The sequence below is a fragment of the Petaurus breviceps genome, unplaced genomic scaffold (assembly GCF_028583685.1).
Source record: "Petaurus breviceps papuanus isolate PSGF00001 unplaced genomic scaffold, PetGlider_PUasm1.0 90879, whole genome shotgun sequence".
Taxonomy (NCBI): domain Eukaryota; kingdom Metazoa; phylum Chordata; class Mammalia; order Diprotodontia; family Petauridae; genus Petaurus; species Petaurus breviceps.
Window position 1 is genome coordinate 13,859,403 of NW_027187368.1, and position 15,532 is coordinate 13,874,934.

General features: G+C 38.8%; 1 protein-coding gene across 7 annotated transcripts in view; it reads left to right on the forward strand.

The window, feature by feature from the left end:
- The window catches only part of TPX2 (TPX2 microtubule nucleation factor), a 65,910-nt gene that overhangs the window by 605 nt on the left and 49,773 nt on the right, over positions 1–15,532 (forward strand). For 5 of the 7 annotated variants that reach the window (XM_069073903.1, XM_069073907.1, XM_069073906.1 and 2 more), the window contains exons 2-3: positions 5,023–5,129; positions 14,768–14,926. In XM_069073903.1, the coding sequence (XP_068930004.1) occupies positions 14,824–14,926 (103 nt within the window). In that variant the 5' untranslated portion in view covers positions 5,023–5,129; positions 14,768–14,823. Of the gene's footprint in view, positions 1–4,962; positions 5,130–14,767; positions 14,927–15,532 lie in introns of all 7 variants that reach the window. The other 2 variants (XM_069073904.1, XM_069073905.1) reach the window with 2 other exon arrangements.

A 15,532-nucleotide genomic window follows, 5' to 3' on the forward strand; every position in this document is an offset into this window, starting at 1 on the left:
CCGCCCTCCGCCCACCCCGCACTTCTTTGGCGTGGGTATCTTTGCTAGTGCTTCCGCTCTTTTCTTTTTTCTTTTCGTCCCCCGGCGGCCCCCCCCCGCCCCCCCCCCCGAGATAGGAAGAGAGTGGGCATCATAGGCCCTCTAGTACATCCCTTCCCAGGCCGTAAGCACCCAAGTCAGGGAAGTGAAGGACCCAAGATAGCTCAATTACTGAGAGTTAGAATCGGAACTCAGGTTTTCTGATTCCCAGGAATGTGGGTGGGTGGTTTGTTTTTTGTTTTCTCATTTTTAAGGTTTGCAAAGCACTTTTGCTTTCAGTACTACGTATTCTTTGGGATGTTAGATATCTACTCCCCGCCCCCTCCCGCCCCCAGTCACCATTAAAATCTGGAGACTTTAAGTAGCTATTATGTCCTCCGACCTATGGTAGGGAGTGGTGATGAAAAAACTTACTTTTCAGTGAAAAGTGAATTTGGAGTCGGAGGAATTAGGTGTGAATATCCACTCTGCTATTTAAAACCTCTATGACCTGGGCAAATTTCTTCAACTCTTTTGGCCTCAGTTTCTTTATCTGTAAAACTAAGGGAGGTGGGACTGGATGATGTCCCACGGCCTATTCTAGTTTTAAATCTCTAATCCCTATCCCCTCAAGGAACTTGCTTTTACTTGGGCAGACTAGACATGTACTTATGTAGAGTGAGACTAATAAAAGATTTAGGACTTCCCAAGCTGGGACTCTAGCCTATTTTTTCTGATCTATTGATATTCTTTCCACTAGGAACAGGTAGCATTCTAATTTTAAACGCTTGGAAACTGAACCTTAGAGAGGGAGTCATTGTGGTAGAGTCAGCATGTTACTGTATAGTTTTATTTCATGATTCCCTTCTCCCATTTTATTCTCTCATTTTATTGTAACAGGTGTACCTGCACAGGCATAAAAATTTTTTTTAACTAAGTGGCTAATGGTATGGTTTGTTTTGTTCAACATCAAATGGAGATGGGGAGGGGAAAAAACACTGGTTCTGTGAAAATATCCCTTTTTCCATTAGTTGCATACTCATTCAGCTTTTATCTTTATATTCTGGTAAGTTATTTTGCTCTTGCTGTTTAACTGCAACAACAAAAAACCCACAAAAAAATCCATGCATACCTTGTTTGATTGGATGATTTCAATTTATTTCTTTTATCATTGTAAAACCAAAGATAATTTTATAAATATTTTTGTATGTAGCTGTTACATGTAGGGCAATCTCTTTCAGTAGGTATAAATTACTATAAAGAAATCAATCCTAGATACTTTTCCCTTAGAGTCAGACAACTTGTTGTTTAAATAAACTTCTTGTTTAAAATAAATAAAATTAAGGGAGTTTAGACTAGAATCCCTCTGAAGGTCCTCCTAGCTCTAAATCTATGAACCAAAGCAATTCAACCAGTCACACAGCTAGGGGGGACACCCCCTCTCAGAGCCCAGGTCTTTCAGCGCTCCTATCCACGTGGTAGTAGAAAGAACATCAGATTTGTGGTTGGGAGACCTGGGTAAAGTTTAAAACACTATAGAAATAAAAGCTATGAGTCAACAAATATTGATTAATCAATATGTGTCAGACACTGTGGTAAGCCCTAGAGATAAATCTAGTGTTTTTTGGCATGACCTTACTTCTGACTTCATTCTCTTGTGTTAATGTTGCATCTTTCTCCCTTGCACATCTTTTTCCTGCCTCCCCAGTCCCTGGTTATCTTGAGGGCAAGAAAAGTTCTTGATTCCCCAGTGCTTTTCCTAGGACACTTCTTTTGTTTAGGTGGTATTGCCCAAGTACCTATTTTGGAATGGACTTTCCTTCTCTCACAGTGTTCCCATTGAATTTCTCTCATTCATCATTGTAGGCTGAACTTCCTGTGTGCTAGACACTTTGGGAATGCAGAAGTATGAAATATAACACCTACTCCAAAGGAGCTTCCTTTCTATTTAAGGATGTACAAAACATTTTAGACTAAAATGTTATTTTCCAATATAACTTTCAAGGAACCTTGAATGATTTTGATGTATGGGTGGGAGACATCTTGTTGGAGGAGAACCTTTAAGGTGCTGTCCAAATTTTTTTTTCCATGATCAGTAGACAATAAGCACATTGAATGAACTTGCATTCTCTTGTCTTTCAGACTGTTCATGATGGTAGAGATTTGGTTCATTGTGCAATATGACAAAAGTCTGCCTGTTTCCTACTAAAATCCTTCATTGAAGGTGATCAGTGTGTGTCGATGTATCTCAGAGATTTTGTATAACTTTGAGACAAGTAATGTAGTCTCTTATGTATTGAAAATATCACCCAGAAGGCATTGGAGGGTATGCATGGTGAGTGTGAGCAGATTAATAAAAGTCATCAGTGAGGAAGAAGAACAGGAGTAAAATAGGAATAAAGGAAGACATCAGGAAATGTAGGACAGAAAAGAATATGCGCTGATCATGTTGGGGACAGTTGGACAGCCTGAGTGGTACCAACTGGTATCCTTTTTATGTCAAGTATCTTGATCTAATATATCTTATCTAGCATATGGGTTGGCAGGAATAGTTTGGGATCTGTGTTGTTGGAAGGGACATCAAATGAATGAGATTATAGATGTATCTTAGTATAAACTGGTTTATCATTTAGTTCTCTGTTGTGTGGTACATACTGTAAGGCCTGAGAGTAGCCAGGAGAGAGCTTCCTAGAGAAGCTATGAGGAAGTAGTGAATTTTCTGTCAATAGTGGTCTTCAACAAGAGCCAGACAAAAACATATTTTCACAGTGTTATAGAGATGTTTAATGCTTCAGGTATGAATGAAACTAGCTGACCTCTTAAGAGTCTGATCATTGAGGGATAGAGTTATTTTGGGAATGCTTTCATAGAGAGGATGGAAAAGATTTAGACTTCTTAACTAGAGATCCATGAACATTTTTTGATAACTGTTTTTTCGATATAATTGGTATCTTTTGTAATCTCACATATTTTAATTTTATTCATTTAAAAACATTTTTCTGAATAAGGGTCAAAAGAACCCATGATACAGAAAAGGGTTAAGAACCTGTGATTTAGACAGAAGAGAGAAGAAATGAGGGGAATGAGCCTATCTAGTGCCCATGGAGACTATCTCTTTAACTATTATCTGATGGACTAGTGTTTAGACTTTGACTTCAACATGATTTAAATAGCCAGTTCATTATATTCAGCCTTTTTGGAAAATTGTCTTAAACTTCTGTTTGAATTATTTGGAGTAAGAAGGAGTAGTTTTTCTTTAGTATAGATCCGGCCTTAGATTTGTCAATTTAGCCTTCATGAAATTGACTTCTTACCTCACTAAAAAGGGAGATGTCCAATAGAAATTATTTTTTTTTTTTTGCTTTTTGGAGGGGCAATTGAGTTTAAGTGACTTACCCAAAGTTACAGGCTAGTAAGTGTTGTGTCTGAGGCATGATTTGAACTCAGGTCCTCCTGACTCCAGGGCAGGTGCTCTATTCAGTGTGCCGCCTAGCCGCCCCTCTAATAGAAATTCTTTGTTGTTTTATTCGGTCCAAATAATTAGTTCCTTTTTTTGAAATGAACACAATTCTTGAAAGTCTTTGTGTGTTTGTGAGAGAGCAGGGAGACACCTCCAGCACCATTGATTTCTCCCCAGGTCTCAGCTATGGGAAGGTGTTAATTCATTAACATGAAAGAGTTAACTCCTTTAATGAAACAAGAATCTGTGATAATCCAAGTTAAAGAAGATGACTTGTCACCAGGAAATACATACAGTTTTGTAAAAGGGGTCCATAGAGTATCTCTGTGTAAGAAATTAATAAGTTCAGAGAAACATGAAAAGATCTGTATGAAGTGATGCAGAGTAAAATAAATAGAACCAAATAAAAATATACACAGTGAAATAAAATATACCATGTGTAACATAATAAATAATGTTCAACATTGTAAATGAAAAGACCACCAAAAGGAAGTTGAACTCAGAATAATTGAAAAACCAGTCAAGGTTCCAGGGAGCAGATGATGAAACATACATTGGAATCTCATCTTCCTTCATCTAGCGTTATCACTCTTCTTCTCTTACCCCTCCCTATCCCATCCTACTCTTCTCTTTCTCTGAAAATTGTAACCAAATCACCATTACCAGTAACAAACGGTGGGAAGGTGAAGGGCATGTTGTCACATTAATGAACTGCTCTTTTGTTCCACTCTTTTCTGTGACTTCTTTCCCAGCCGCTGGTCTCCCATTGTCTTACCACATTATTAGAACATGCTCCTTAAGGGCTGGGATTGCAATGCTCTTTTATATTTTTATCCTTGTACTTGGCTGGTTGTAAAAGCTTAATGATGGTTTTCATTCATTCATCTTGGCAGTCTTGCCAGGGACTTGGGTACTGACCTTCTTGCAGCTTTTCCTTCTATATCTTCCTTGACTTCCCTCATTCAGAAATGTCTCTTCACAAGAGATGGATCTTTTTGAGACTATGTTAATCCATAATCATCCACTAACATATCTTTAGTCCATTAAACTATACAGAGTTTGGTATTTTAAAACAGCTCCCAAAGGGAGGTGGGGGTGAGTGTTATCACTTTATAGATGGAGATCACAGACTGGGGGAAGTTAGGGGACTTGCCTAGGATAACATAGCTAGTAAGTACCAGGTGTCCTGACTCCAAGACCATTGATTTTTTTTTTTCCTTGATATACCAGGCTGCTAAGTAAGCCTGGTCTTCCCATTCCCACCTTCCAGAGATTGCAAAAGTAGCTAAGCTAGGTGCAAAGTGCATGACCATTGCTGTAATAATGACACTGGAAAAAATTTTTTATAGGATGAAATATTTACTCCTTACATTGTCACGGCTTCTTCAACCCTCTCTAGGTTTTCTGACCAACCGTCTACTGTGGGCTTTTGCCTTCTGTTCACTGTCTGTTCCTTCACTCTGTACCTCTTTTACTCCATCTAGTTACCTTAAGACTACAAGAATTTACATCCATGCCAAGCAAGCCCTACTTGTTTCTTCTAGGACTGCTGTTGGCAGAAGATTGCATTCCAGTCTTTCAGATAATTTGGGAGAGGTTACACTGGGCTTTCACTCTCAGCCTGTGGGCAAGTGGACCCAAAGACTGACAGGTAAGCTGGAGGTTAAGGTTTGTTACTAGAATGAAACATGCAAAAAATAAGGGATAAAGGGAAAATGACTTAAGCTAATTTGATAATTTTATTGATAATCTCAAAATGTGTTGTCTTCTTTGATATGAAGAGAGGGAAGAAGATGAGTAGTATGTTGCTACCTGTAATGGGGTTAAAACAAATGGCCGAACCAATGGCTTTGGAAGGAGGGTTCAGAGAGAATATACTGCTTTACCCTGACCAGGTGTCCCAGCTACATCATATTATAATAAACTAGAAAAGGTTGTTAAATGCTTTTTTTTTTAAAGACAAAATGAACTTATTTTTGAAGGAAAACAGCAGGTGCATAACCAGACTATTAAGAGTTGTCAGGGACCTCATAAAAGTCTATGAATAATAGTCTGTTTTCTGATAATTCTATTTAGTACAACTCCCTTATTATATAGATGAGACAATTTGAGATTCAGAGAAAGAAAGTGTTAGTGGCAGACCTACCTGTCATCAGCTTCCTGATCCTTTCTGTTATATATAATCTTTAGTTTTGTTGGGTTAGGGGATGGCATGGTTATTTAAAAACACACACAAACTAAGTGCTTATCAATGGAATGTTCATTTAGTTGAATGTCATTTTGAGATTTCTTTTGGTATTTTTGTTTTATCTCTTAAGTCTCTTGAAGATTTAATCCTCAGATTATTAGAGCTGAAAAAGACCCTTTGAGTTCAGCCTAGAAGGTTATTCATTCAATATCTGATGCACCTTCAACTTGTTTTTTTTCTTCATTTCTAGTGAGTCTTGAAACCAGATAGCTTCTTACTTTGAGTACCAGTATCATCAGTTTCCTCTTAGGGCCCAAGGCATGACTAAAAGTGGACTCTTATTCATAGACTTCTGGAGGCAATGGTCTATTCCCTGAGGGAAAGTAAGATCTCTGAATTTGTTTGTTTTCTCCTTAAGAGAAAATTTCTTTCTTTTTAAGGATAACATGAAATAGCCTAGAAGAGGTGTTGTAAGGGAAATGTTGGAAATATTATATTTGCTTCATGTTTCTTGACAGTGATGGATTAAAACAAGTGTTGTGTCCTGTGCTGACTTCTGGGTGTTTGGACACTGCAGGATTGTCATTGGATTTAAAATTGACCCAATTTTGGAAGCTTCTTAGATCTGTTTCTGTAAACAGATCTGGTTTCAACATTGAAGAAGTTAGCAAATTTAAATGTGGAAACGCAAAGTCCATTAAACTTCCTTCAGACTTAGTCTGTGACTTTGATTAACAGTTAAGACTGCATGCTGGATTATGTTGCCATTTACTGGCTCCTGCTAATCCCTTATGTACAAGAAAAAAATATGTAGGTGTTTTCTCCCTGGGCATGATGAAAATAACTTGACTCCTTTTAACTTGTGTGCTGTAATTAGATCTCTCCTCCCTTGTGAAGGGAGGCAAGGGTGTCCCTTGGGAAATGGCACTAATCGGATGACTGTTGGTCCAACTAGTGGTACTTGCTACCTTGTTCTTTTCTTAGATTATTTTGCTAACTTTGATTTAACCCCAAGAAGTGATCTCTACCTGCTACTCACAAAACTCAAAACATTTAGTGATTTATTTTCTTCTACTATTTTAAATAGCAAAGTTAGTTGGGAATCTTACCTTTAAGTTCCTTTCAGGATAATTTGCTGAGGTACTTTATGATTTCAGTTTCAAAACACAGAAAAAAGTAATCTTTTGAAAGCAATTAAGTGTTCAAAGTTTTAACTTCATATTTTGCCTACTGTATCATGTAATTTAATTTACAATCTTCCCTCATGGAATTGAGGCCAACCTAACTTTTACAAGCTGGATGGAGGCTGGGGGTCTGTTTTTCTTAGAATATTGCAGCGACTTGACCACTGTCTCAACACTGCGTAGAATGTACTATCTTGCAACTAACTACCTTCCACAAGCTGTACCATTTGATTTATGGAACTTGTCAAGTCCAGTCTATTTTTGGATGGAGAGTGAAGAGAGACAGGAGGCTATGAGTGACTGATAACAGAAATACATGGAAATTGAGGGATTATGTTGCAATTTCTGCAACTCTTTCTTAGAAATACTTATTTTTCTGGTTCTTCTTTTTCCATCAGTCCTCTGAAGCCCATGCAGAAGCTTAAAGTTTGTTGGAAACCCATGAACTTTACAGCTCACTAACACTTTCTTTTTTGCCAAGGGCTTTAAACACTTATAGGTGCTCATTACTCATGAAGTTGCAGGAATTGCAGTAGAGAATTAGCAATAGCAACGTGATTGCAAATATAGATAGCTCCAATCAGGGACCAGATTTTCAACAAATATTTGAGCACGTTATGAGCAAAGTACTGTGCCGGGCATTCTAGGTGTCAAATCCAAAGACATATGTAGAAGACAGATGCTATAGTCACGAAATTTAAAGTCTGACAGAGAGATAACCATTAAGTTTTAAACTGTGTTGCCAGATCCTAAGTACAATAGATGTTCATGGAATGGAATGTGGTCTCATTGGCTGGTGATGGTAGATTTAGAGCTGGCCCAGGGCATTAATACATCTAGGTCATCTAGACCAATCCCCTCATTTCAAAGATGAGGAAATAGGCCCAGAGTGGTTTAGTCATTTGCCCAAGGTCACAAAGGTGCCATAGTTGTCATAGAGCTGGGCCATCTGACTCCAAACCCATGTCTCTTTCCATCTGTCACCCTACCTATGTACTCATTCTAGGCTGGGATACTCAGAGAAGGCTGAGGGAGGAGCTATGGGACTTGAACTGGGCTTTGAAGAATGGGTATTCTTTAGAGAGGGAGACATTTTGGTGAAGCCATAAACAAAATATAAGCAAGTGGAAATATGTATTCCCATCCATGTTACAGGAAGGATTGAGAATATGGATCTGACAGGGGAGAAGGCTGCTTCTTGGGGAGGGCTAAGGCTAAGTAATGAGGGTGAAGTCTGATTTGTTGTGGACCTTGAGAGGCCTGAAGAGCCTGAATTTGATACAGTGGGGGGCCTGTTATAGGTTCTTGGTCAGGAGAGTGACAAACACTCTGCACTTTCAAGTGAAGAGGTGTTTGTTAAGCACCTCTGTGCCTTCTATGCCAGGCATTCTGGGGGTTCTTTGAGGGACCAGCATTCATACTCTCATACTGCTGACAATTGAAAGTCTTAAGATAGAAACAGAGATCATCTCTTGAGTACTGTGGACAAGAATGATGATTTGGTTTTTCTGACACTTATTTTAGAGCATTTTGTCTTGTTTCTGTTACTCATTTACTTTGCATTTCAGTGACAGAAGTGCTACTCTAAAGTTATTTCTAGAATGCTACCTGAAAGTTAGAGAAAATTTTAGGTAATTGTGGAGGTATATAAAACCATTTATTTGGAACCTCAACTTTAGACACATCTAGTCTAATTACCTTATTGTCTAATCTAATTATATTATTTGACAGATGAGGAAATTAAGGGCCTGGGAGGGGAAATGGCCTTGTCCAGTTAGTGGCAGAAGCCAGAGTATGATTCACGTCTTCTGACTGCCAGTCTATGGCTCTTTATATGTTATATTGTGCTTTTTTTGCATTTTCATGATTTGGATTCACTTGAATCATAGCATTTGAATTCTCCTCCATCTTAGTAGATGTCAACTCTTACAAGCTTTCAAATCACAGCAAAAGATTTCTCCTTTCATACCTGGTTGTGTGACATGAAGTAAAAACAGGCAGACATAGATACTTCTATAGAAAGCCTGAAGTTGGAATGGAAAGATTCTGGAGGTCAAGAAACCTATTCTAATCTCAACTTTTCTACTTGGATAAATTACTGCTCTTCAGGTCTCAGCTACCTTCTGTTTCAAACGGACTAGATGGTGTCTAAGGCTTTTACTAGTTCTGAACATCTACAGTTCCTTGTGTGAAATGACTTCTTTGCAGATACATTCAAACCTTGCTTTAACAAGAATGCTTGGACAAGTGGGGAATATTTGAGCCAGGAGAAACCTTAGATATCCTCCCATACCTTCTACATGAGATCCAGAACAGAAAACTTCCTTGCCCAATGTCACACAGCTAGTTAGTGGCAGAGCTGAGACTAGAACCAGTTTCCTGACTTGTAATCTGATGTTCTTTTCTCATTAGTCCAAGTTTAATAGAACTTATCAGTAAATGGAGGACCAAGCACCAAAGCCTTTTTGTTTCATTCCTTATTGAAAAAGCCCTTCTAAAACCCCAAAGTCTGCTCTTCTGCATTAATAAAAAGAATAGACAAATAAAATGGACAAAATTGGATTTTTTTCTTGGAGATCTCAACTGGGACTCAGTTGTTTTTCCATTTATTAATGATTGGGACTAGAGAAAGTGAAGGTATGGGAGAGAGAAGTCCTCATTGCTTCTCACCTGGATTATTGTAAGTAATAGTTTACTTACTAAACTTCTCCCATTTTCTATATTTCCAGCTTCAAACCTCCCATCATGTTACTGCCAAAGTAATCTCAATGCACAGTTCTGATCATGTTATTCCCCATTTGAAAGTTTCCAGTTGCCTGATAAATACAATTTGAACAATTTAGCTTGGTACTCAAGGCCCTATATAATGGCTAGCATTCCTTTCTAGTCTTACATCTCCATCACTAGTCTACTTCACTCATTCCACATTACAGCCAATTGGGCTCTTCACCATTCCTCAGCTTCCTTTAGCCCTCTTCTGGCTCTGCTTTTGTTGACCATTAGAATGATAACCTGTCTCTTCCTGTTGCAATCCTTCTTTTTCTTTAGTACCTGGCTCACTTCCTTTTTTGAATTTTATTTGGAGTTTGACCCTGATTACTCAGCTAGAAGTGATACCTGCCTCTTCATATTTCTATTGATTTCTTCTATGTTTTTATATTCTTATTTGCATCCTAACTATGTGTCCACGTTTTATCGGATATCCCCCAACCTAGGCCACATCATCAGTTCCTTGAGGATGAAGATTGTGTCATTGTTCATCTTTTTATCCTCAAGGCCTAGCGCCTTGTGTTTGCTTCTACCATTCTCCTCCCCTCTCTCCCAGCCTTTTGAAAAATCTTCCCATTTCTTAAAACTCTGTTCATATGTAATCAGTTCCCTGATGTCTCTGATCTTTCTGCTCTTGGGCCTACCTAGGGTTTGTACCTCTCATTTATGCTTGGTTTTGAACTGCAGTATTTTGTATGTCATCATACTCTGCTAGACTATAAGCTTGATGGACGCAGGGACCATTTTTAAACTTACCTTAGTATAACTTTCAGTGCTGAGCACAGCTTTCTGAGGGTAGTTCCTTGAGTTAAAATGTTACTGTGTTATTAGAGAGGATGTTTTCTCTTGCTTTCTTACAGGACCGCAGTCATAAATAGCTGCCTTCCAATGAAGCGGTTCCTAATTTTGCTACACTAAAGCTCTGACTTTTTGCATCAGAATCAGCTAATTTTGAAATGTGATGCTGAGTCTCTTACTTGGCATCTTGGCTTGTTTGGGGGAATGCGATGACGCATGTGCCTTTTTTTTTAAGTGAGGAGTGTTGACAGAAATTCAATCCTGATTGAAGGGTAAAGGAAAACATCCAATTCCCACCATGCCTGCAGCTCTGTTAACAGTTGGTTTTGGCCTTGGCTTCTTCCATTTCCCACTTAGCTCCTGTGGGTTTTAAAAAAAGTTCCTACGACCTGAATTCGCCCAAAGTACTTACTTACCTTGGTTGAAGTATTGGTGTCATTTCTGTACTTAAACAAGTCACTTGACTTTTTATGTAGAGTGAGGGGATTCTGTTGCATCCTCCTAGCACTCTGGTCACATTTCTGATATCTTAGTTAAGTAAAACAATTGTTTAATTGAAGAGGGTCTGGTTAGGCTTTTGTGGAAGCAGAGGGAAGAAAAGAGTCTGGTTTGCTGAGCAAACTGCTATATGAATGTAATGAAATATTTTTTAACATTAAGAAATACAAGTAATTCATATTCAAAGAAACGTGAGAAAACCAAGTTGTGACATGTTCAGGGTCTCCTGCATACTAGCACTCCAGTGTGCTAGAAAATATAGCAGCTCAAGAAGACAGGTTAAATTGGCTTCAGGGCACAACACATGTTACCCTAAAAGTCCTGCTATAAATATTTTGGTATATATTAGAACTTTGATTTTGTCTTTAATTTCCTTAGGGAGTATGTGCTGCCATAGAATTTCTAGGTCAAAGAGTGTTAACAGTTTGGTTACTTTTATTGTATAATTCCAAATTGTTATCCAGAATGATTGGGCCAATTCACAGTTTCACAAACATATTAAGATTAATTTTTAAATTTCATCTAGATATAGGTTAAGCACTTTTCTCTGTGGGTGCTTTCTTTTTTTTCCCCAGAAGCAATTATTTTTTTGGGATGTTATGACCTGACAATAAGCCTGATGTTTTAAAGTTTCCTAAAGTTTTAGGAAAACTTTATATTATAAAAATCTGAAAGAAATGCATTTGCCTCCAAAGGAAGTCACTTTAAACAGTGAGATATTTAAACTGGGATTTCATTGATGAAAATGTTTTATAGACATCTTTCCTTTTTTTTTTTAATGCCCAGGCACTAAATTTAAATTATGTTTGAACTAATAAGTCTACATTATGAGATAGTATTTATTTAGCAGGAATCTAGGATCTATGCTAGCCTGTGTGTTTAGAGAGATCCAAAAATCTGTATCTGGTTTTGTAGCTCTTAAAAGATTAAAAAACAAAAACAAAATAAAATAATATTGTATAAGGTGTTTTTCAAGTCTTAAGGTGCTGTACAAATTTCAGGTATTACTGTTAAATATTCTTGTTTTTGCACGTCTCCCACCTTGTTTCAGTCCCACAATCTAGTTGAGTTGCTGTTTGCAAAATGCCATGAGAGGTTGATGGATTACATTCTCTCCTCTTATCTCCTTCCTTTTTCCCTTTGGTCTCTTCCATCATATTCCAGCCTGGGAAGCATGCCCAGTGACCTGGGGTAGGCACTGGATCATGGAAATTTTAAATTTTTCCCATGCCCACTAATGTTTGGTTTACCCAAGTAGGAAAACCATATAAGATTGTTGGGTACAGTCCTCCTCCAAGATTGTCCCAGGGGCATTTTAATCACCGTCACTGAGGAATAGTTTGAGAGCCAGTCATATCCTGCTGAATGGCTTCCTTGGTAGAAGTGCTTTGAATGAAAATGGGAGAGAGAAAAGAAGCCACTAGTAGTTTGACCCTAGGAATAGACTCCGGTTTATCTGGCCTCTAGTTAGAAAGGTAAAAAGAAAGGACAGGAGCTCTCTTTTACACTTTTTGGGCTTTCCTTTTCTAGGTCTTTTGGAACTTAGTCTGTAGAAAGACTTTAAAGTAAAATAGAAAAAGTATTACATGTAGATTTGGGAAATCTGGGTTAAAATCCTAGCTTTGACATTCGTCGTTTTACCACATACAAGTTCTTAACCTTTCTGAATCTCTGTCTTGTGCCTTCTTCCTTCACTTCTTTTTCTCAGGCTCCCATTTTCCCCCCTTCTCTCTGCATTATCTTTCTGTACTCCTTGTCTCTTACCCTTAACTGTCTGTCCCTCCCTCTACCTCATCTTATTCCCTCTTGACTTATCTCTCTCTCTTTGTTTTTCTACTTCCTTCTGCCCCCCTACCCCAACCAGGCTCCTTCATGTTTTCTTCACTTGACCTGCCCATCTTCTCCAGCTATCTTTGGGAGGATGCTGGATACAGTGCAAAGGGCACTTAGGTTCATATCTCCCCTATGACACTTAAATCTCTGTATGACTTGGGGCAAACCACTTAATCTCCCTGTGAGGTCTGGGAAGTAGACAAGGTAACCTCTGTGGTCCCTTCTGACTCTAGATTGATGATGCTGTAGTTCTATTAGCTTTTTTCCCTTTCGTAACTAAACTCCTAAAAAGAGTTATCTATGCTTGTTTTCTCCATTCTCCTAAATACTCTTATATCCCTTGGAGTCTGTGATGTTACCTTCTCTTGACCTTGCCTACTTCTCTCCTCTTACACTCTTTCTTTTGCTGGATCACCACTCACCTCTAGCCTTTTGAACATTAGTGACCTTCAGTGTCTTAGATGCCCTCTGTCTTCCCTGTGTTGGTGACCTTGTCAGCCCCTATGGATTCAGTTATCACCTCTGTGGCAATGACTTCCCAAAATGTCCCTCCCAAGCTCTCTCCTGAGCTGAGATCTGATGCCCCAGCTTCCTGCTGGCCATCACTTGCATGTCCTTTCAGTATTGTTGATGGAACTTGCCTTTCAGGCAGCATGGAGTAGTGGGAAGAGGCTAGATTGGGTGTCAGAGGACATGGGATTGAGTCCTTGCTCTCCTACTTAAGATTCCTTGTATGACACTGGACAATTCATTTGACCTTTTTGGGCTTAAGTTTCCATGTCTATAAAATGAGGGAGTTGGACTATCTGACTTCTACCATCCCTTTCACTTCTAAACTTGTCATTGTTTCCAAAACTATCCTTCCTCCAAACTTCCCCTTCCCTGTTTAGTGCACAGCCATCATCTCCTTAGCCCAAGTTCATAATGTTGGTGTTATCTTGAGTCTTACATCTCCATCTGCATATCCAACAACTTACCAAGTCTGGATTCTGCCTCTGTGTTTCCTCAAATCAGTTACTTCTCTACCATCCTACTTGAGGTCTTCATTCCCTTTCACTATGGTAATAGTCTTCTTGGTTCAGTTTTCTTCCCTCCTCCAAGCTGTCTTCCTCATAACTGCCTGTCTTCATTAGGCCTGGGTTGGACTATGCCACTAAGCTGCCCTAGAGCCTTTAGTGAACTCCTTATGGCCCCAGGGGAAAATAGAAAGTCTTCTTGCTGAGCTGGCACACAGGAGGGTTGTAACCTCCTTCATTAGCTAGAATTCATATTCTTCATATTCCCTCCCCTTTGTGCATTCTACATTCTGGACAAACTGGCCTTGTACTTGATTTCGTGCCTTCACACAAACTCTTCTCTCTGCCTGGAATGTGCTCCATTTCTCTCTGCTCTCCTTCCTTTCTTCAAGTTCAGCTCTTTTGTTACAATTTTGGGGAAATCTCTACTAACTTCTCTCTCTCTCACCCCCCAAGTTGGTTGGTGCTCTTTCCTGTTATTAAATTTGATTCTCTTGGTTAATTTTGTATCTTGATGATTATTTCTTTGAGTTCAAAACTTAATTTTTAACTTTAAAAAAAAATTCTATCAGAATGCCTTTCACATAGTATGTACTTAGTTCATGTTAGTTATGTTGAATTGACTATGTTGACATCAAGATGGCACCACATCGCCAGGTGGTGAAATACCCCAAAGGTCAGGAAATATCATCTTAGGTCATCATCTCCCAGACTAATTGGACTGCAGAATGTGTTGTGGAATACACTCACTAAACGGAGGGATTTGGAAAATTTGAAGGCAGTGTAGAAAAAATCAATTCTATTTTATACCAGGAAGTTACTGTTTAGATTAAGGATTTTTTTTATATAAACATGTTATTTAAAATTTAAATTGGAAAAATAATTGCTGGCATCATCATCGTTTTCTCACTGCAGCCTTTTCCAAAACATTTCATTGAGTACATTTTGAGCGTTGTGCCTTAGACAGCTCCATTGTCCCACTCACAACTTGTTTCTTCCTCAGACGGTGGTTGCACCAGCTAGAGGGATTTGCTTCTGAATAAAGACGTGGCAGAGGCAATGTTCCAGAGCAAAGCCTCTTATACCTTTGATGCTCCAACAGCCTTCATCAATTTCACATCTTTGAATAATGAAGATACTTGTAATGTGGACTCCTGGTTTGGTAAGTATCTGCCTTCCTTGGCAGCTTTGAGGACTGTCTCTGTGCCAATTGGCATCCCTTTCTGCCTATATTAGGTTTTCATCCAAGTTGTACCCCCTTTGTTTATAAGGAGGGATTATTTATTGCCTGTGAAACTGAATTCCCAATCAATCAGCAAACACATATAAGTGCTTCCTGTGTGCCAGGTTGCTGGGGATAAAAAAGACTGCTGTGCTCAAGGAGCTTGCATTCTATTAGTAGCAACAGTGCATATGTGTGTGTTTATGTATGTGTATATACATACACATGAATAACATACACACATGTACATATATACACACAGAAAATATATCCTAATTTTTGAGGGGTGAAAAGGCACTGGTAGCTGGGAGGGTCATGAAGAATGAGGTGTTTGAAGGAAATGAGGACTTTTGAGAGCCTGTATGAAGGCATGGACATGGGAGATGGAGCACTGTGTGAAGAATGACAAGGGGCTGGTTTGGCCAGACTGGAGTGCATCACGAGAAGTGGTATATGATAAAGCCGGAGGCAGGTTGGAGTGAGGTTATGAAGGGCTTTAAAATGCATCCAGAAGTGTTTGTGTTTGATCCTAGCAGTAATTGGGAA